Below are 21,519 nucleotides of genomic sequence, written 5' to 3'. Positions count from 1 at the left end.
CCCTTTAAGTAATTCTCTCATTTAAGGTAGTTATCAGGTTCAAGTGCTAATTTTTCCTGATCAGTTTGTTTTTAATTCGTTATTTGATTATATAAAAAGGGTGTGAGACGTCATGATTGACAGCTGTGATTGACAGCTGCTCTGAGTGAAGTAGTCACGGAGGTACCTGCGGACTGTCTGTTGCATTGCTAAGTACCAGTTGCTGACATATTGAATGCATGTGCTAACCATACACTTTGGTGGTAACCTAGCTAAAGCATAGTCTAGCTCAGGGGTGGGCAATTAATTTTCCTGAAGGGCCACATGAGAAATTGGGACCATTGTGGCAGGCCGAACCAATAGACTGAACTTAATTCTGCTCAATATTCATTTGATTACTTAATTGAAAAACAGTGAATTATATGGTTTTGAGCTGCTACTAATACATGTTACACAAAAATACATAAGATGTATGTTAAAGACCAGCAATTGATTAACTTTATACAAAAGCAATAAGTGCTTTTGATGTTTTCCAGTTCAGTTCAGTTTTTCTTACTCAGTGAGAAAAATAGTCTGTCTAGGGCTTGAACAAGTACATTGAAGTCTGGTTGAATGTCTGAGGTAGATTATGCGAAGGACAGCTGACAGGTGATCATCAGGGTCTGCAGCTTAACTAGTAAAACCATCAGCGGCCCGCGCCCACTCTGGATCAGTCAAGTTCTTGTATTTGTCCGCGTGTTTAGTCCCGTAGTGCCAATTCAAATTGTAATCCTTCAACACAGCGACCTGTTCTCCACAAACTAAGGACTTTTTGAATTGTTTTACTTACCTCATGCGGGCCGGAGTGGGACAGCCAAAGGGCCGGGTGTGGCCCGCGGACCGTAAAATGCCCAGGTCTGGTCTAGCTAAAGATAAATGTGACACGGTCTGATAAAAGGGGTCGTTGTCATTTATCCGTTTTCTTAAGATTGTGAAATCGCAGATTGTAAGCTTTCAGATGATGCATGTCATGCATTGAAATAAGAAAATGGTTGATGAAGATACACGTATCTGAATGTTTGTAAACCTTGAATGCTCTAGCCCAGATATTCGGCTTTCAAGACCTTTTCACGCCTTAAGACAGGGTTCTAATCCTGGTCCTCGAGGGTCACTGTCCTGCATGTTTTAGACGTTTTCCTGCTCCAGCAAACCTGATTCAAATGAATGGTCATTACCCGGCTTCCACAGAGCTTGATAACAACCCATTCATTTGAAAGTTGACAACTACTTTACACATTATATTTAAGGGTGACTCGAGACCAAATCTGCCGATTCGCTTCTTGATTAGGAGGGGGGGGGATCGTACTTTGTACAGACAAACACAGCCTACATATGAAACATTAAAGCTAGTACCCACGCACTATGGGGTAGCCTAGGGAAAAACTGGCTGCACTGTGATGCAAATCACATCACGCACCAACAACTCAACTTGAAGCTTAGGTAAAAAAGTTATTTGTATTTAGTGATCCTAAACAGTTGTTTATTGTATTGGGTGGCTTCTTCAACACTTTAACTTTTGTAATATGCAATAATAAAAAAAAACATGTTTTCGGCTTCTAGCCAACAATAAGGAATGCCGACAACAGCCCTTTTTCACTGGACCGTGTCACAAAGGATTTGGCTGTCCACCAAGTTATGATGGTTAATCTGTTTTATTTCAATTATAACTAGAGAGGGTACAATTTCTGGGGAAATTGTAGGGTGTGCTTGCTTGCTTCGGTTGCAGAGGGGTCCGTTTTTTAATGACATTTTGTGTTTTCTGATATTTCTGTATATTTTATATAAAAAATGCATAGCCTACTTATTATTTATAAAGATTACATAGATTTAAAAGCATTTTTTTTTCTGCTCATTTACAACTCAAAATACTGAATGAAGAGTAGAATGAAATAGTTGTCTTCTAATTTCCCCTGCAAGAGGGAATGGTGATCAGCAGCCTCATAGTTGAATCAAAACGAATACATTTGGCAGCCCAGTGTAAAAATGGGCCTAATCTCTATGACTTAAACGTAATTTTAAGTTTTTCCCTTCTCGTGATATTTTCAGGCATTTAGCCTACCGTAATTTTCGGACTATAAGCCGCGCCTTTTCCCCCATTTTTCGACCCTGCGGCTTATATAAAGGTGCGGCTAATCTATGGATTTTTACAGCTAACGGCCACTAAGTGGAACCGAGAGTGGTACGAGAGACAGAACGAGAGACAGAACGGAAGCAAGACAGACAGACATTACGAGAGCGAGACAGTTTGTGCAAAGGAAGTTTTCATGCACAAACCCTCATTATGGAAAACAAACGTAGAAATGCATATGATGCAGCTTTTAAGTTAAAGGCAGTCAATCTGGCTGTAAAAGAAGGAAATAGAGCTGCTGCACGTAGCCTTGGCATCAATGAGTCAATGGTGAGACGTTGGAGACGCCAGCGGGAAGAACTGTCTCAATGCAAAAAGTCAAAAAAAGCTTTCAGAGGTAATAAAAGCAGATGGCCCGAACTTGAAGACTTTCTTGAAGATTGGGTGAACACACAGAGAGCAGACGGCCGAGGTGTTTCCACCGTGCAGATCCGACTGAAAGCCAAAACAGTCGCCACCGAAATGAAAATTGAAAATTTTGGAGGTGGACCATCCTGGTGTTTCAGATTTATGAGACGAAAGGGACTGTCCATCAGGGCGCGGACGAGTCAGCAACTCCCTCCCGACTACCAGGAAAAAATAACAAACTTCGGCGAATTCACACAAAGAAAGATAGAGGAATATTCCATCGGACCGGACCAGATCATAAATATGGATGAAGTGCCTTTGACGTTTGACCTGCTCTCACTAGGACTGTTAACAAGAAAGGTGAATCGTCCATCACGTTGAGAACCACTGGCCACGAGAGAACGAATTTCACTTGTGTTCTTGGCTGCACAGCATCTGGATTAAAGCTTCCGCCAATGGTGATTTTTAAGCGGATTACAATGCCAAAAGAAAAGATCCCGAACGGCATCTCCTTTAAAGTCAACAAGAAAGGGTGGATGATGGAAAGCGTAATGAAGGAGTGGCTGAATGAGTGCTACGTCAAGCGCCCTGGAGGATTCTCTCGCCAAAAAAAAGCGTTGCTCGTTTTGGACAGCATGAGGGCCCATATAACAGATCCTGTGAAAGCAGCCATCAAGAGCACAAACTCAATTCCAGCTGTGATTCCTGGGGGCACAACGAAGCATCTGCAGCCACTCGACATCAGTGTCAATTGTGCGTTCAAAGTGGCACTATGCGTTCAGTGGGAGGCGTGGATGACTAGCGGCGAAAAATCATTCACCAAAACTGGTCACATGCGAAAAGCAACTTTCGCTAAAGTTTGCGAGTGGATCCTGATAGCGTGTGTCAAAACATCCACGATCATCAACGGATTCTGAAAGGCTGGACTGCTGCGTGATGAAGAGGAGGACGCCGCCACAGCTGAGGCCCTTCAGAGGCTGTTTGATTCCGACAGTGACGAAGAGGAGTTCGTTGGTTTTGAGAGCGACAACGAAGGAGAGAGAAGAGTGGCTGACGAAGCCACTCTGAGCCTGTTCGTTTCCGACACTGGAGATGGGGACTTTGGTGGTTTTAGTACGCAAGGAAGAAGACGGAGATGAGGATTGAATACGTTATGCAAATATGCAACTTGTTTGTTGAAATGTTAATAAATGGGAGCTTCCTCAAGCAGCCATCTCTTTCCCGACAATCCCCTCTGTGCACGAACCCTTACATTTGGTAATTAAACATTAAAACACCTGCGGCTTATAGTCCAGTGCGGCTTATATATGTACACATCATTCAATTTAGCTGCTGCGGCTTATATTCAGGTGCGCCTTATAGCCCGAAAATTACGGTACTCATATTGCATTCATTCATTAATAAAGAACCCCCTTTGAAGCAACAACGAAACAACGTTAACCGGCAGTAGCTACCTCAGATGGAATTGCGATTCAAATAGTACCATCTGCTAACTGAAAATATGCCCCCAAAAATCTAAATAAGCTTGACATTTATTTAGGGGAGAATCCCTCATTCATAAAAATCTCAGTGGTAGCGATCATTGTCAGTAACAAGGCAAAATGCGATATAGCCCTGTGTGGAGAAGCTGCCCTGGTAAATTGTACTACTACAGTACAGTACTAGACTGTTCGTCTTGGTAGCGATTGCGTTGGTTGAATTCGATTTAACGTTCCGTTGTACGGTTTAGGCTGAAATGAATCATTTTCATGGACAGATTGACAAAGTTTAGGCTGTGGCAATGAAGTTCAGGTTAGTAGTCAGATAGTTTCACCTATTGAAAGACTTTTGATTTAAGTAAGGGTAGTGCCGAACATGTGCCGCCGTTTGACTTCCTACTGTAAACAACTGTGGAGATGTTTTTGTACTAGACTAGGCTACAGCGTTGCAGTGAGCTACACTGGTTTGACACCACAATAATGATAATTTCACCCACAAATCGTTTACTCGTAATCTAATGTCATAATAAATCCTACAACGAAAATGGATTTGTGAGGAATGTTTATTTTAACGATTGAAAACAGATGCATCATAGACCGCTGTAGTATGTGTTGCCCGGGCAACAGAGGCTAATGTCATGATGCTAATGCTTCAGTGAAATAGTAGACTACTGTTTCCGAAAGTAGATGTACTTCCTTAATAATATCAGTTTATATTGTACATTACACATCACAATTGTGTGTCATATCACAAAGTAAAATGAGCAAATAGTTATCACCCAGGCCTCTTTGCTTGTGGCGTTTCTGCAGCTGCCTTGCAGTAAAGCAGTTAGCCTAGCTATCTCCCAGAAGTTAACGAGCTGCTAAACTAATGTTCTGCTAGAGATAGTCACGCGAGTTTTTGTGACGTTAGTGACGTTAGTAGCGTTAGTGACTGTGGCTAGCAAGTTAGCCACCGTTACCTTCACTTTTCTCCACAAAAACGTAATTTCTACTTAAACCGTGCAACGGAAAGTAAATACAAATACAAGCAATTCAATCGCTACCAAGAGGCAACTTTTGACACCTAGGTTGTCTATGTAGTCCACATATTGACTGAGGCTTAGGGGGGCAAAAATTAATAACTAGAGAGGGTACAATTTCTGTGGAAATTGTAGAATGTGCTCGCTTGCGTCGGTTGCAGGTGGGTCCGTCCCCTCAAGTTGTTTCCCATCTAGTGATATTTTCAAGCATTTAGCCTACTCAAGAACCCCCTTTGAAACAAGCTACTGTAACAACGTTGTCACCGGCAGTATTTCAGATGGAATCGCGATTCAAACAGTACCATCTGCTAACTGAAAATATGCCCCCAAAAACGTAAATAAGCTTTACATCTATTTAGGGAGACATGGCTAATTCAAAAGAAGTTTGCTACGAGCAAGCTAGTTGCGGTGGCTAGCCAAACTTCACTGAGTGAGGGGATTGTTTTTAAGCGCCGGAAATTAGAATGTTTTCTTTTGACAAAGTTTAGGCTGTGGCACTGAAGCCAGCGACGCACCACACAAGCTTGAGTTTAAATACATTCTTTAATATGACATTACTTACTGTACATGCAAGTCTTGATTTGCTTAAATGTACATGTATGATGCTGCTAGTACACCACGGCACGATACGATACTCGCTGTGCAACAGCACATCTATGCACGTTGTATCCATGCGTCGTTGCTAACGTAACAACGTTGTCACCGGCAGTATTTCAGATGGAATCGCGATTCAAACAGTACCATCTGCAAACTGAAAATATGACCCCAACAACGTAAATAAGCTTTACATCTATTTAGGGAGAAATGGCTAATTCAAAAGAAGTTTGCTACGAGCAAGCTAGTTGCGGTGGCTAGCCAAACTTCACTGAGTGAGGGGATTGTTTGAAAGCGCCGGAAATGAGAATGTTTGTTTTGACAAAGTTTAGGCTGTGGCACTGAAGCCAGCGACGCACCACAGAAGCTTGAGTTTAAACTTTACATACATTCTTTAATGTGACATTACTTACTGTACATGCAAGTCTTGATTTGCTTAAATGTACATGTATGATGCTGCTAGTAGTAGCAAAGAGTCCATATAAGTTCTTTGGTAGTAGTACACCACGGCACAATACGATACTCGCTGTGCAACAGCACATCAATCCATGTCGTTGCTAACGTGTGCTGACGTGGTGACGTAGATAGCACTGAGTACCCTTCGTCGACTAAAGGCACTTTTTTGCCACAAAAACGTTGTAACCTCCTAAACCGTGCAACGGAACGTAAATAAAAATACAAGCAACGCAATCGAGACCAAGACAAACATTTTGACACAGGCGTTGTCTATGTAGTCCAAATATTGACTGATCCTTAGGGGGGCGAAAATAAACAATAATAAATATATATGTGAGAGAACAAAGGTTGTGCCCTTGCCGAAGGCAAAGAACACCCAATAAATATATATGTGAGAGAACAAAGGTTGTGCCCTTGCCGAAGGCAAAGCACACCCAATGAATACTAGAGGGTTCAATATCTGTGCTTGCGTCAGATGGGTCTGTTTACTTACATTTTACTATATAAGTATGAATATTTATTAATCATGAAGATTGCATAGATTTAAAAGCATACATTTGTTGCTGCTCATTTATATTTCAAAACACTGAGGGCCTCGTACGTACATTCGCAAACGTAGCGTTATTAGCGCCATGGCCAACAGATTGCGCACGCTGTGATACTTCAGCTTACGTCGTATTTATGAAACCTGCAGGTCATCGCGTAATCAGCGCCTTTCTCCGCCCACTATACCAGACATTGCGAGCATTAAAACACGCAATTGAATAGGCCTCCTTCTCTCTATCGTGGATCAGCCACCAAAGTCAAAACAGCGATGACATTTTTGTTGTTGAAATATGTATATTTTTCTATCTAGAATTTTTTTTATCAGAACCAAGATTCGATAAGAACTAGATTGGACAAGCAGAATCTGAATTGATGAATTGAAACAACACCCAACCCTACTGTTAAGACCAGTGGTAACAGTGTGGTAGAAGTCAATGACGTTGCTATGTCGTAAAGACTGCTTTCAACAAGCCAGGTTCTGGTCAGGACTCTCATGACTCCATCTGGGTGATGGTGGGGCCGCTTTGATTTGAGTCTCTGTTTTACATTACTGCTGGCAACTCTAATGCTTCAGATGTATATTTGTACAACGCTTTGGCTACTTGGAGAACAAAAGTGATGTGGGCAAAGAAAATAAATTAGTCAGCTCTCAGAGAAACGATAACGTGTCAAACGAGGCAGACTGCAGCTGGATCAATTCTGCATCAATCTCTGGTTTCTGTTGTGATTTTGCTTTTTATTTTGGTCTGTACATGTGTGGGCTCTTTAACATGCCCAAATAGTTTCCTGGATTAGATCCTATAGAAACCTGCCTCTGTTTCACTCCCAACTCCAGTTTAGTGAGATGATTTAGCTTGTTCCCCTCCCCCCCGCCCCACACTCTGTGTCCCTCCGTAAAGTGATTTCCCTTCAGGCTCATGCAGGATGACAATAGGCCAGGTCCGGTTACCTACCCTCATTAGTGCTGCCTCAGAACACACGCATACAATGTAGTAGGACAAGAGACTGGTTGGACCACCCCAGATCAGAATGCTGGTTGGGATTACGCAGACATCCCAGAATGCACAGTTTTTGGGGTGGGGTGCTGAAGGGTCAAATGACTGCACTGTCATTTGTCCCTTAAGGTCCATGACCAGTTTATATTTTGTTCATTTTATCTGGACTAGTCTCTTACTATCCCATCCCCCACCTCTGTGTTTAGTTTTTCTTTATTTGCAGGTTTGCAATCACTGCTTCATTTTATGCTGTTCTTTCTTTTATTATGTTTATTTCATATTAAGTTTGTGGATGTGCACACATTTTCACTGTTGGGGAGGATGTAGATGGATGAGCGGGAAAGCAGGAGAGAAGAGATCCAACAATTGTGCATGGTAACTTATTTCAAAAGCAAATGAGGGGACAGGGAGAAAAGGGTGGCAAAGAAAATTAAGGAGAGGGAGTGACAGAGGAAGAAGAGAAAGGGAAGTAAGTGGAGGAGAAGAAAGAGGTAATGTAAACCATGTTTTTTTTTAGCTGTTCCTGGAATGGCCCACTCAGGTATTGTTTTCCATAACAGTGTTGTTATGGAAACAAGAGGAGTCAAATGGGGAAAAGTAAAATGTCTACTTCTGAGTATTTTTTCTGATTTATCTGGATCACAGAATGTAATAAACACATTTCTGTGATGGCCTTTCATTAAATTGCTTGAATTTTCTTCAAATAAGACATTTTTGTAAAAAGGGTTACACAAATAAATTTGATTTGATCTTGAGACATCTTTCTCTCCTTCCTTTCTTTTTCATTCGACAAATCTGTTGTGACAACACTGGGAACAACTGTGTAGACAAGCATGTGAATTGATCATGTTAAATCAGAGATTAAGAATGACTGGAAACAGATGAAAGAAGTGTAGTCTGCTTTGTTGAACTATTACCTGCTAAATCTCTAGCCAAGCTTAACAGCCAACTGACCACCTTTCTACCTCTACAGGACCCCGTCCTAGCGGAGCTTCTGCACAGCTACAAGGACCAGATTGTGGGATATCATGAGCATGACTCTTTGCTTGACCATAAAGAGGAGGAGGCACTCAGCGAGGAGGACCGCAAGGCTGCATGGGCGGAGTATGAAGCAGAGAAAAAGGTACTCAGGAGCACATACAACAGCTTAGACTAGCGGTTCCCAAACGTGTGGTTGCCCTATAAGGAAAATGCGGTTACAGGAGAAAAATGTCTGCCACAAAACTGGTCTGAGAAAAACATCTGCGCAAACGCCCACTCAAGGGAAAGCTACGCCTTTCTCAACTGTCAAATACCGCCACAACAAAAAACAATGAAACTTTGCAAAACTAACTGGTGTAAAAAATGTCTGGTGGCGAGTGTTAATGGTGATCATCAGCTCTCCAACAAGGTGGCTCTTTACTAAATCTATCCACCTCTTCTTGATCTCATAATTATTGGGAAATTTAAATAAGGAGGCTGAGCTGTTTTGTAAATTCTCGCGTCCAGGGAATATGCATTTGCAGGACGAAGGCATAGCTAGCTAGTAAAAACTGTAGGCTGTAGTAATGACAGTAAATAAAACGTTAATGACAGTAACTCACTCGCGATGGAGCAGGCGAACCACTGATGATAATGTGCTGTAGTTACTATAGGGGAGGGGCCATGCTCAGTGCCTCCATTACATCATCGAGGCTTGATTCCGGCCGCATCCCAATAATCTGAACAAAAAAATGGGGGAAAACGGTTCAGTCTACATTTAGTCATTTAGCAGACATTCTTATCCAGAGCGACTTACAGTAAGTACAGGGACATTCCCCCGAGGCAAGTAGGGGGAATGTCAGTGCCATCCGAGCGGGTCTTTTATACAGCTGGGCTAACAGTACCTGCCGTCGAGACTCACCCCTTAGCATGTAAATAAATATGCTAACCTTTTAAAATCAAAGTCAGTAGGCCTAAGGGGTGTAACTATATATTGCAATGCAACATTTTTACAATATGTATCCTAGAGTTATGGCAATATTTTTACATATGGCGTCATTTTATCTTATTGGTTGAGCTACCAGCACCTACTCTGCACCTGCATCACACGTGCATTCACAGAAATCGCTTGAACTAAGAGTTAACTAAGTTGTATGTACAACAAAGAAAGTCATAAAAAATATAGATATATTGTGGTACGTATTGTATTAGGGCTGAACGATTAATTGCATTGGCGATAATATCGCGATGTGACAAAACAAAATGTTGTAATCGCAAAGGCTGCGATTTTACTTTGGTCACGTGACACGCGAGAGTAACGCAGTTTGCAGACGAAGGATCAACTTTGCACGTTACACTTTACCTTGACCTGTACAATGGCCTCAGGCTCGACAGAACCTGACACTAGTATTGTGCAAAACCTGCCTGGCTAACGTTGCTCACGGGGCAACACTACCAACCTAATTTGGCCCTAAAAAAAACACCACAAAGCTTTAGTTAATAAACTGCAACTAAAGCATATACGTTTCTAGTTGGGTGTGCTCAAGCCTTCGGCGAGAGCACAACCTTTGTTCTCTCACGTATATATTTATTATTATTTATTTTTGCCCCCCTAAGCCTCAGTCAATATTTGTACTACATAGACAACCTAGGTGTCAAAAGTTTCGTCTTGGTAGCGATTGAGTTGCTTGTATTTTTATTTACACTCCGTTGCACGGTTTAGGAGGTTACAACGTTTTTGTGGCAAAAAGTGTCTTCTGTCAACGAAGGGTAACAGTGCTAGCCTACGTCAGCACACGTTAGCAACGATGCATGGTACAACATGATAGAGACGTTCTAGCACGCAAATTGGAGCTTGGATTATGAGTGAAAAATGCCAACCACCAAAATTACCAACCATTGGGTTTTGTTGAGAAAGCAATTTCGAGTGGAACTGCAATCTCTGATATTTTATTTAGGTTGTGAAAGTCTTTGTAATTTGAGCGAGTGCGCGTCGCCTGTGAGACTGCCTAGGCGGCAGCCATGCAAGCGTCATAGTAGTTTAGTATTTTCGTAATTTTATAGTTCGGTCAATTCTACACCAAAAAACAGAAGGAGGGCAATGTTATGACGATATAACTATTGTGAAGACAGCCAGGTGGTGAGATTTTAATGTAGGTTGCTGTAAAAACTTTGGTTTGCTACGTGAGAGCCCCGTCAGCCTCCGTTGACGATTGCGTCAGCTGTTGTCGATCTCTGATGAGTATTTTCTTAATTTCGTACCAGGGTCAATTCTACATCAAAAATCAGAAGGAGGGCAGTGTTTTAAAGATATGGCGATTGCGAAGATAGCCAGCGGGTCAGCATATTTTTGTGATTTGTGTAAAACTTGGAATTTCAGTTACACCGCGGCTTGTTTTGACATTAGCCTCAGTCAGACTCGGCTCGCCCACTGGCAGTGTGTCGTACTGTCTTCAAAGCCACAGCTAAACTTTATTTCAAAAGAAACATTCTCATTTCCGGTGCTTTCAAACAATCAGTGAAATGTGGAGCAACAGCAGCTAGCTTGCCTCTAGCAAACTTATTTTGAATTAGACATTTCCCCCTACATTAATGTCAAACTTATTTACGTTTTGGGGGCATATTTTCAGTTAGCAGACGGTACTGTTTGAATCGCGATTCCACACTGCCAGTGACAACGTTGTTACAGTAGCTTGTTTCAAAGGGGGTTCGCAGCTGTTTCAAAGGGTGTTCTTAATGAAATATGCAATATGAGTAGGCTAAATGCTTGAAAATATCACTAGAAGGGAAAAACTTAGAGGACGGACCCACCTGCAACCGAAGCAAGCAAGCACACCCTACAATTTCCCCAGAAATTGTACCCTCTCTAGTTTAGCTTTGATTTACCAAAATATTTTCTATGAGGTAGGCTACAGGCTGTATGTTCTCCTTAGTTTTTCAGAACTTTGTGTGTTATGTTGCTGACTGGAGATCAGTAGGCTAGTATATATCTATATTAATAATAGGCCTACATCATATAATAATCGCATATTAAATTATTACATACTGTATTACATATTAAGCGATTATGTTATTTTCCGAAATCGTTCAGCCCTATATTGTATCATAATACATATCGAATCGTGATCTGAGTGTATCCAGGGTTTCCCGCAGCACTTTGCAGCTAAGGCGGCCGCCTAAGCAACACCCGCCTGCAGCCTTAACTACACCACCCCCACCCCCCCCACCCCCCAAAAAAAGAAAACATCCGCCGTGTTATTCTGTCCTGTTTCATTCCAAACCGTGACCAACGCCAGTCTCCCTTCTCTGCAGAACGCATTAGTCTATTTGTGACGCTACTCCTGTAAGAGTTAAAATAGTTGTGGCCTACTTGCATTTGGATTATCCAAGGATAGTGAGTGTTTTTTTTTCTTTATTTAGCATGTTGACTGCCATCGGCTATTGGCAAATAAGATGACATTTGATGATTGTAACTCACAGATCAAAATGGGTTATGTGCACATGTGGTGTTTTGATTATTAATTTTGAATGTGTCTGTGCGATGTTTTTTTAAATATATCCCTGAGTGAAATTCAAATCTGACGTGCTGCATGTCGCCAATCTTAAAATCGCCCTGAGACGCATTTTTTAATATAGCTATATATACAGTACCAGTCAAAAGTTTGGACACCTTTTCCCATAAAATGTGTCCAAACCTTTGACTGGTACTGTATATTTCTTCTTTTTTTTAACAACTTTACTTTTTTTCATAGTACAAAAGCTAGTTTTGCCAAACTCATTCAATATAATAATTTTAAAAAGAAATATCACTGAATACGCATAATATGGTGGCAAAGTAGGCTTGGTAAGGCTTTTTTTCTAGTCAAGTTTTGTGGGCGAGATTAATTAGCATCTTTCGTTTAGTTGGCAATGCTAGTTTCAGTAAAGCTATCACCCATAAACAGAAGGGCATGTTTGTTTCACCAAACAAATGATTAATTATCACTACTATTAACAAACATATTGCTGCTGTTAAAACAATCTACAATGGAAATCTAATAGTTTTTTCTTGGAGTACATGTGTGATGGAAATAAAACAACATACAGGATTCACAACACTGTTGTTTTCCGTGAAACGTTCTGTTTTGTACTTGGCTTGAGTAATAATAATAATGTATGATCATTAAGCTATGTATCAGAATCAGGTTGTTGTACGGCTTATATTTCGAAGCGTCTTATACCCCGGTTGTAGAACAAAAAAGTGGCTTTGTCCCAAGATCTCTACAGACCGTGCAGCTAATCTGAATTTTCTAACTATCCGTCGTAATTTTTTGATAGTTACACCCCCTTGGTTGTGATTGGTCAGTATTAAGAACCGCTTGCGTCAGGTGCGGGGGCAGGGTTGCCGTGATAAACAGGACAAACAGAATACTTTGACCGCCATTGCTGTAAGTTTTTACAATTTATATTTCAGCTAAACAGTACATGTAAATCAGCATCTGAATTAAAATGTGAAGAGAAATGGGCAGTGTAGTTGCTGAAAATGTGCGTATTGTATTGATGAAACGGCTAATTTGTAAATTTGCTCCGACTTCTCGATAACCTAGGTAAATAAACACTCAACGACGACTTTAAAAAACCGTTGCGCCACCTACTCTTCTGGCGGTGAATTGTTTTCAGCACCCACAGCCTACGGAGAACCATAAACACAGTCTATCCGTCCGTATCCGTAAGCCCGCCCATCCGTAAACGGAGTCGGAGAAGCATATTGCGGCCTTTACACGTTGCCTATACTCGTGCATTGCTTGGTATTGTAGCGACAATGCTCTTGGTACCAGAATGCCCCACAGCAAGCTGAAAAGCTACGAAGTTAAGGGCATTAGCTTAGTTAGATAAGCATTGGTCGGAGTTCTATTGTTGTGTTCATTCTGTTTTGATATGTGTAATGCTATGGTCTGTAGTTTAAATAATTTGAGTGTTCACCCTGATTGTGAATGTTGTCTAGATGGATGGCTATCCAAGCTGTCCAATTTGAAAGTGTTCCTGGGTAAATAAACAGTCGTGAGCATTATTCCTCGTCTTCAATTCTCAACGCTAGCCGGCGCTACAGAATCAATGTTCCCGTATCAAATGTAGCCTATATTCCAGTGCAGCTTATACTCCGATTTACAAACATAAAGCTCCCATTCTGGTGGGATGCGGCTTATAGAAAATGCGGAAAAATACTGTATGTGATAAAGTGACAGTGTCAGTTGAGGGCCTTATTGATAAGGCTAGTAGCGGAAGGGAAGAAACTGTTTTTATGGAGTGAGGTTATGGTCCTGGCGGACCGCAGCCTCCTGCCGGAGGGGAGTGGCTGAAAGAGTGTCCAGGGTGGGAGGAGTCAGCCACAATCTTCTTTGCTCAACTCGTTCAATATTTATTTTAGTCAAGCTGCCGTATGGCAGTGTGAGATCTGATTCCCGCTTGTCACCATTGCTGAATAAACGAAATGTTCTACAGAAATTGGAGATAATATTATTTAAGACAAATAAAGCAACTCTAAAAATATATTATTAAAAAAATTATAAAATGTGTTACTGTTTTCCCTTTCCTTAATCTGCATTTATTTATTTTTTGCACACAGCACATGAGCACAATTGTAGCTGTTGGCCTAAACTCTACCATACTTTGTCTACAGTTGGTCCTTAGGCAACATGGAAAATAAATCTGTGGTATGGAAGCATTTTATCAAAGTACCGGGTGACTCAAAACATGTTGAATGCACATGCAGCTCAAAAAGTCGATTTGAGAGACCGCACACTTTCAACATTTGTCGGCTTTGGATGTGCTAAATTGGAGTGATCTAAAAAATATATATCTTGTTACTAGTCAAATAGCTAGTTCTGTATATATGTGTGTATAATCAAAGACATGAAGCAAGATTGCAGGTTTATTCCCTAAATTGAAGTTTAACTCAACATTTTAATACATTTCCTTCCAGGGGAGCATTGCTCATATGTTTGCAGGCATGCAAACATATGAGCAAGCTGTGCTACATTATCACTGGAAGCGCCGAGCCAGTTTGTCGTACGTATAGTGTGGACAGGGGTTCAAATGACCCCCAAGTCTTCAGACAGGGACATTGGTGCTGACACATAATGATCGCTAGATGGCATCCATTTACATGTTTGTGTACTTCATTAGAACGTGTGTTGTGTAGCCCTTCAATCATTCAGCAAAATGTATTTTATTTTAACCCTATAGGATGTCTCACACATTGAGGGTAAGACTGCAGTTGGTCTATAAATACGTAGGCCGAAATTATCAACATTCTATAGTCGGCTGATTGATTGCGTCGTTGTCCCCAGTGAAAAGTATAAACACACAGGGACATTATAAACATTTAATGGTCTGATAAATACAGTTATCCTGGAAAAACTTGTATTGTACTTCATTTATTGTCAGGACATGGTCCAAGTATTGCAAACATTTTAGCCAAGTGTAATTATTTTGGAAATTCAAAGTTATAGGATTACTTGATTGGCGACATGTTGATGCTTAGCCTATTCAATTGAACAACCTTTTGTAATGACAAGACAGGCAGTGGATAAATATACTGGTTGAGAATGTCAATTGTGGTTTTATGTATTACTGTAACAATTGGACTCAGTTGTAAAACGAAAGTTGCATTTGATAAGTAGGCAGCCTATCTACTACAACTAGCCTGGCAGATAATTGAGAATATGTTTTGTTCTCTTTATATTTATGGACTGAACAGAATAAATAGGCTAATCTCGGGCATTGCATGGTGCACAAGATTCTTCTTTGAGCTGTTAAACCATGAATGCATCTTTCAGGCTGTTCCCCCTTCTAATGATTGATTGCGGAGAATCAATGGATTTGGGCTCAACAGTTCCTTTCAAAGTAGTCTACTCAAGTCAAGTTATCCAAGCAATCCATTCAGATCTTTACAGCTAAAGAATATATTTCATTTATCTTACTGTTACGTTCATGCACTTAAGAAGTTGTAAAATACTAATTTATTGTAACTCTGTTGTGACTAATTTATAACTCTCAACAGGGCTCCAGACTGCGACCAAATGGTTGCATTTTGCGACCAGTTTTTGAGACAGTGCGAGCATTTTTTACAAGTACTCGCGCATGTGCGACCTACAAATTTTGAATTTATTGGGTGTGCACAACGTCAGCACACGTTAGCAATGATACGAAGGTCTTGTAAGACAGCGATATCGGCGAGCCCTCAGCATTAGTACCATAGCTAAAAGTCTTGGAATATTTAGGCTATTTTTCGCTAGGTTCCTACGAACATGTCTTAATCAGACAATTGGGTTCCCCTTTGTTCTTTTTGTGAGCAGTCTCACAAGCCCTTCTTACCCAGCGTCATGGAGCCGAGCAGCTAATTACTTATTTAGCACTAGCGTTGTTAGCTACTGTATCCCTGCCTGTGTTTGCGCGGTTGCTCAGCAAGTATCGTTTCATGGTGTAGGAGGAATGATCGACAAGTGCATCATACATTTAAGGCATTTAGCTAAGACTTGCATGTACAGTACATAATGTCACATTAAATAATGTAAACTCAAGCTTGTGTGGTGCGTCGCTATCAGTTGTAAAAATGTCAGTTAAAAAACTTACCGATCTGCAACCAACGCAAGCACACCCCACAATTTCCCCAGAAATTGTACCCCCTCTAGTTACATTAATAATTGCATTGCAGGTCGATTTAAGGTGTGCCCCTAAATGTTTTGCTTGCGCTCCTAAAATGTTCTATCAGGGGCTACTGTGTTCCTAGTAGGGGTGCACGATATATTGACTCAATATCGTTTATTGCAATATCACGTTGTGCAATATCAATATCAAAAATGCCGAAAAGTATGCAATATTTTGTGGAGAGATGCGCCGGGGGCTTAGTTGTGATAAATTTAGATCCGTGTATTTCTTTGGCCAGTTGCCCTGTTACACATCCACACTTCAACAGCTTGAGTGAAGAGGGAGATCGAACTGCGAATCGAGTGTGTGGAGCGAAAGGAAAGAAGCAATACAACCTTTTTTCTCACCTCAAAAACCACCACAAGACACTGTACGATGAGTGCACAGTAATATCCCATAAAAATCTGCCACAGTTAATACGCCAGAGCTAGCAAAGTAAACATTGCTAGTGAGTGCTTTTGATAGTTGTAGCCTACTAACTACGACAAGAGCTCCAAGAGACACAACTAAATCACCAATGCTGTAACATACTATTTGGCCAAAGACATGATGCCCATTTATACAGTCGATAAAGAATGCTTCAAGATAAAAGATACCAATCCCTTCCCGATATTTGTTATACTGAAAACTGCATTCAAAGATTCCACTCCGTTTCATTCTACTTTACTGTGACGAATATGGAAAGGAAATCCTTTTGTTCATAATCATGTTGTGAATGTAAATGTCAGTTTAACTACTAGGCTACATTAATAAATTCTCAGCAAGTTCATTTATCAGTTGTTTGGGGCTGCTGAAGCACTCAAAAGAGCAGGCAAACTGAGCATTTGATTTGACATGCCTTGAAAATCTTGCTAGCTAACAAAAGAAACGTTAAAATTAATTGTTTTTCATAAGTAATCATATACTTTTTGTACAATACAATTAAGTTTAGGGTGTTAACTATACAAAAAATAAAAAATCTCAATTTTGACAAACTGATTTTCGATCTTTTTTGGCTTATAGCCAACAATGAGCAGCCGCGACATCCGACGGGTTCTTGCAGCCCGCCGCAAACATGTTTAAGAATATCTACATGAATATCGATATCGCAATATTCATGCTCAATATCGCAATATCACATTTAGTCAATATTGTGCAACCCTAGTTCCTAGTAAAATAAATTGTCTGGAGCCCTGCCTCTCGATATTTCAGAAATGCTATTGTAACCTATTTTATTGAGTCGCCTGTTATTATGGTAGGCAGGGTACAGACAACGGGGACTCTGATTGTGAAAGAAAAAGTTAAGTGCAAAGAGAGTGGAGATAGTGTGAAAGCATCAAGGAGTCACGGAGCCTGTATTCTGTCCATGTTTCAAATTATTGGGAGTGTTTGATTCTGACAAGGCGCAACCTATATTCTCTCACATTTATATTTTTGTATTATTATTTATTTTCCCACCTTAACTAGTCCCTCAATTTTTGCACTATACATAAAATGGTTGGTGTCAAAATGTGCGTCTTGGTCCCGATTGCGTTCTGTTTTACAGTTTCTGCATAATTTTATGTTTTTGTGGCAAACACTGAAGCTAATGGTAGCTAACTAGCTAGCCACAGTCACTAATGTCACAACGTCCCAAAACTGCGTGCATTGACTTACTGTAGAACATCAGTTCAGTAGTTCCTTAGCTTCTGGGAGGCCATGGTGATAACATCTTATGTAGCTAGCTATGTTTCCAGGCTGTGATACACCCTGTATTTTCGCCCTTCGTACTGGTTAGCTCTAGCAATCCCACACTGCACTAGTTAGCTCAGCTGTACAAGTTACTTATGCCTGCTAAATTGTGCTCTTCTGTAGCAGGTAATCCAGTTATCCAAAGCACAGCTGTGTTAGCCAGCTACAGTACTAGCTACCAAGCAGTTAGCTAATACTTCGTCAGCTTTGTCTTCCCTGTATTTGCGCTGTTGAGCTAGTATTGTGGTGTGATGGATTGTTAAAGCAATAAACCACAAGATGGGTATCAAATGATAAGTCCTGTAGAGCCATCAATGCCGTTCAATATCCGAAAGATTGGAGTGGATAACACTAGAAGCACCAGGCAGTTTTCCCTATTTACAACACGGATAGCCGGTAGGGATGGGCAGATCGATCCTAAAGTATCTATATTTTCGATACTGGCATTGTATCAAAAGGATCGATTCTCAATTTTAAATATCGATCCTACCTGGGATTTCTTTTAAACAAGTGATTTTAGAATATTTGTATAATCATTGTAGGCCGTATAGTATAGAAATTTACTTAAATAAGAAAGTCAATGGGAACTATTTTTTCTTCCGCTGTGTCTGTGCTTATCATGAGTTCATCAGCGGCAGCGCGCCATGCTCTCTCACTCAGTGAAAGCACACTCAGTGCAGATTCGAGTGCATTGCTGCAGTCATGACTGAAAGAAAAAGAAGCATAATCTGGAGTTATTTCACTCCAGTTAACAACGATGAAGCTTTATGTGCCATTTGTCAAACAACAATACGCCATTGTGGCAATACCACAAACATGACAAGCATCTAAAAGTTAAACACCCTAAAGAGCACAACGAAGTACAGCTGATGCGAGCAGAGGAGGCAACACAGACAAGTAATGCCTATTGCGGTTTATTTAATATTAATAACGATGGCTTTCAGAATGCATTATAAAATTACTCAAATAAAAATATTTCATAGCAGTATCGGTATTGATATCGACGATACTGGTCTTGAAAGTACTTGGTATCGGATAGAAAAGAAAATGATTGGTATCGCCCATCCCTAATAGCCGGTCACATGACCCCCGAGTCTTCAGACAGGGACACAAAATGATTGCTTCCAGTAAACTTGTTATATTTGACAGTTTTCCAAAAATAAATTTCAAGCTTATAAATATATTATTTACAACTACTATTTGCTGCTATATTATTTAAATTTTTGTGGGAATATTTTCAGCTTGCAGATGGTTTGAATTCCGATTCCATCTACGTTGAGAAGAGAACCATTTAATTCTTTGCTTCACTCTTAGTATTTTGAAGAGTAAATGAGCAGCAACAAATGTATGCTTTTTGATATATGCAATCAATATACAGAAATATCAGTAAGATTTAAGTATACAATTTTGGGCTGTTTGATATTAGTTTAAACAATACCGTATTTTTCGGAAATAAAGCCACATGTTATACCCCGATTATAAATTTTTCTTGTGGTGGTGAGGCTTATATTTCGATGAGGCTTATAGCACGTTTTTATAACAAAACAACAGTAGAAACACTTTTTTTATGAATGCTATTTAACCCATTAAGAAGTAGCATCGCACATATGTGATCGTTCTTACAGCGTATGTCGCATATATGCGATTTCGAACATTCCAACTAAATATTTTTCGATGGACTTCAGTATGGCTTCAAAATGTACTAATTGAGAAGGATAACAAGTAACACTAGCATGGTAGTAGCATTGCTACGAGTATTATGTCTGGGTTTTTTTATCAATGAAGTAAAGGTCTAAAAAAGGACCTCGACCTACGTAGCCTATCGTTCACGTCAATCATGGCGTGTCATTTTATTTTGATAAACTGGTGGATGAGGGAGCTGTCAAAGTACATGGCTGAAAGGGAACGTTCTTTCTGGAAGAAGTCCCGTGGGCGTGTGCATTGCTTTTTGCCGTGGAGGATCGTATGATACATGTTTTACCTCTTGGGCTGCTTAAGAATAGGGTGCATGTGCAATTAGCTTGACTACTTAAATCTGACTTGAATTAGTAGGAGTGCGTGAGCTGAAATTGGCCTTTATGGAACCGCTTTTGCCGTGCTTGACTAATTAAACTAATTCAAGTCAGTTTTGGGACTTGAAGTCCAGCTTTTTTGAGTGGCCTTTAAGCAACAGGCCTCAGGTGGGGTGTCGTTTATAGAAAATGCAGCTTATTTTCCGAAAAATACGGTAGCTTTGAAGGTGATATAGTAAAAGACAAAAATGGCCCAGCTGCAACCGGCACAAGCACACCTCACAATTTCCCCAGAAATTGTACCTTCTCTAGTTATAAATTATAAGCCTTCAAAATGCTCAGTTACACTATTGTGAATCAAATGATCATGACAGTCCCCACCCAGGCCGTCATCTCCTTTTATTATCTACCTTATTATATTCATGAATGGGTTTGCCATTAGCTAAATTATCAAATTCATATAATGAGTCCTCTCCTCTCTCCCATACATTTCATGTTGTTCTTCAGTCTCTCTCCAAATATAGCAGAAATGCCCTAAAACATTTTTTTTATAAAATTATTTATATTAGCCACATTGCAAAGTCACCACATCTCAGCTACCAGAAATCATGAACAATGAAGAATATTACAGTGCAACAATACATATCAATCATACTATAATGCCAGGAATCTCTGTGTGTCTGTCTGTGTGACTGTGGCTCAATTATCTCCCAAACCAGGCACTGTGTAAGGTTGAAAGTGGTCGGTGTATAGCTCAGGACCCAAGGATGTGCAGTAAAGCGTGTGAAGTCTTTTGGACATGAAAAATAAAGAAAAGGAAATTTGAGGCAATATGAAAGGCACAGCTTTTGAACAGGCAAAGCATGCCACGGCCTGTTAGGAGGTCCCCTGCCGGATTAACATTTATTTTCTACGTTTTCCAAAGTTGCATGATTTGGGTCATGACTGACCCATAACCTTTTCACGCCTTTAGTCAGGGTGTGGTTGTTTTTGTGTTAATCGGTAGAAGTTCCAAGGGCCAGTCATTTCACCGCAGTGAAGAGAAAAAAAAAAGATATCTTCGCACTCTATCAAATTCCAGGATCCTGCTTTCTTGACTTATCCTAGATGTGTGTTTTATCACCCGGTATTTTTTTTCTTTTTTTTATCACACCGGGAAAACTAGTTTAAAGCTGTTTTCCTCCTGTTTCTGTTCAATTGCTGCCATTTTTTCCCTGCCTTTCAAGGCTGTGATTCGCTTTTCTATCAGCAGATGTCGCAAGGGCTCCCTTGTACAAGTATGTAATTCAAACAGTTTGAACCCTAAATAAGATTTATATGTATAGCCTATGCAATATTATGACAACACATTTTATTGAATACTATTAATTGCATTTGCTTTACTACCCTTTGTGTGTAGACAGGTAAGCGCAATTCTTATGTTATGACATTATCGGTAGGCCTAATAATAATTGTAATGGTAAAATGAAGTAGCCTATGTTTTGTAAAGTGGATACACAAATACATGCATTTCTGAAATATAAAGAGGTATAAATGAGTCAAGTGAGTTACAGTAAATTAGTA

General features: G+C 40.3%; 1 protein-coding gene across 1 annotated transcript in view; it reads left to right on the top strand.

The window, feature by feature from the left end:
• LOC134031986 (transcriptional regulator ATRX-like) overlaps positions 1-21,519 on the top strand; it is a 124,799-nt gene that overhangs the window by 91,057 nt on the left and 12,223 nt on the right. The window contains exon 29 of the mRNA XM_062475736.1: positions 8,559-8,708. Coding sequence (XP_062331720.1) covers positions 8,559-8,708 — 150 coding nt within the window. The remainder of the gene's footprint in view (positions 1-8,558; positions 8,709-21,519) is intronic.

This window comes from Osmerus eperlanus, chromosome 13 (genome assembly GCF_963692335.1).
Source record: "Osmerus eperlanus chromosome 13, fOsmEpe2.1, whole genome shotgun sequence".
Classification (NCBI taxonomy): Eukaryota; Metazoa; Chordata; class Actinopteri; order Osmeriformes; family Osmeridae; genus Osmerus; species Osmerus eperlanus.
The sequence above is the reverse complement of the archived record's forward strand: the minus strand, read 5'-3'. Positions and strand labels throughout refer to the sequence as shown.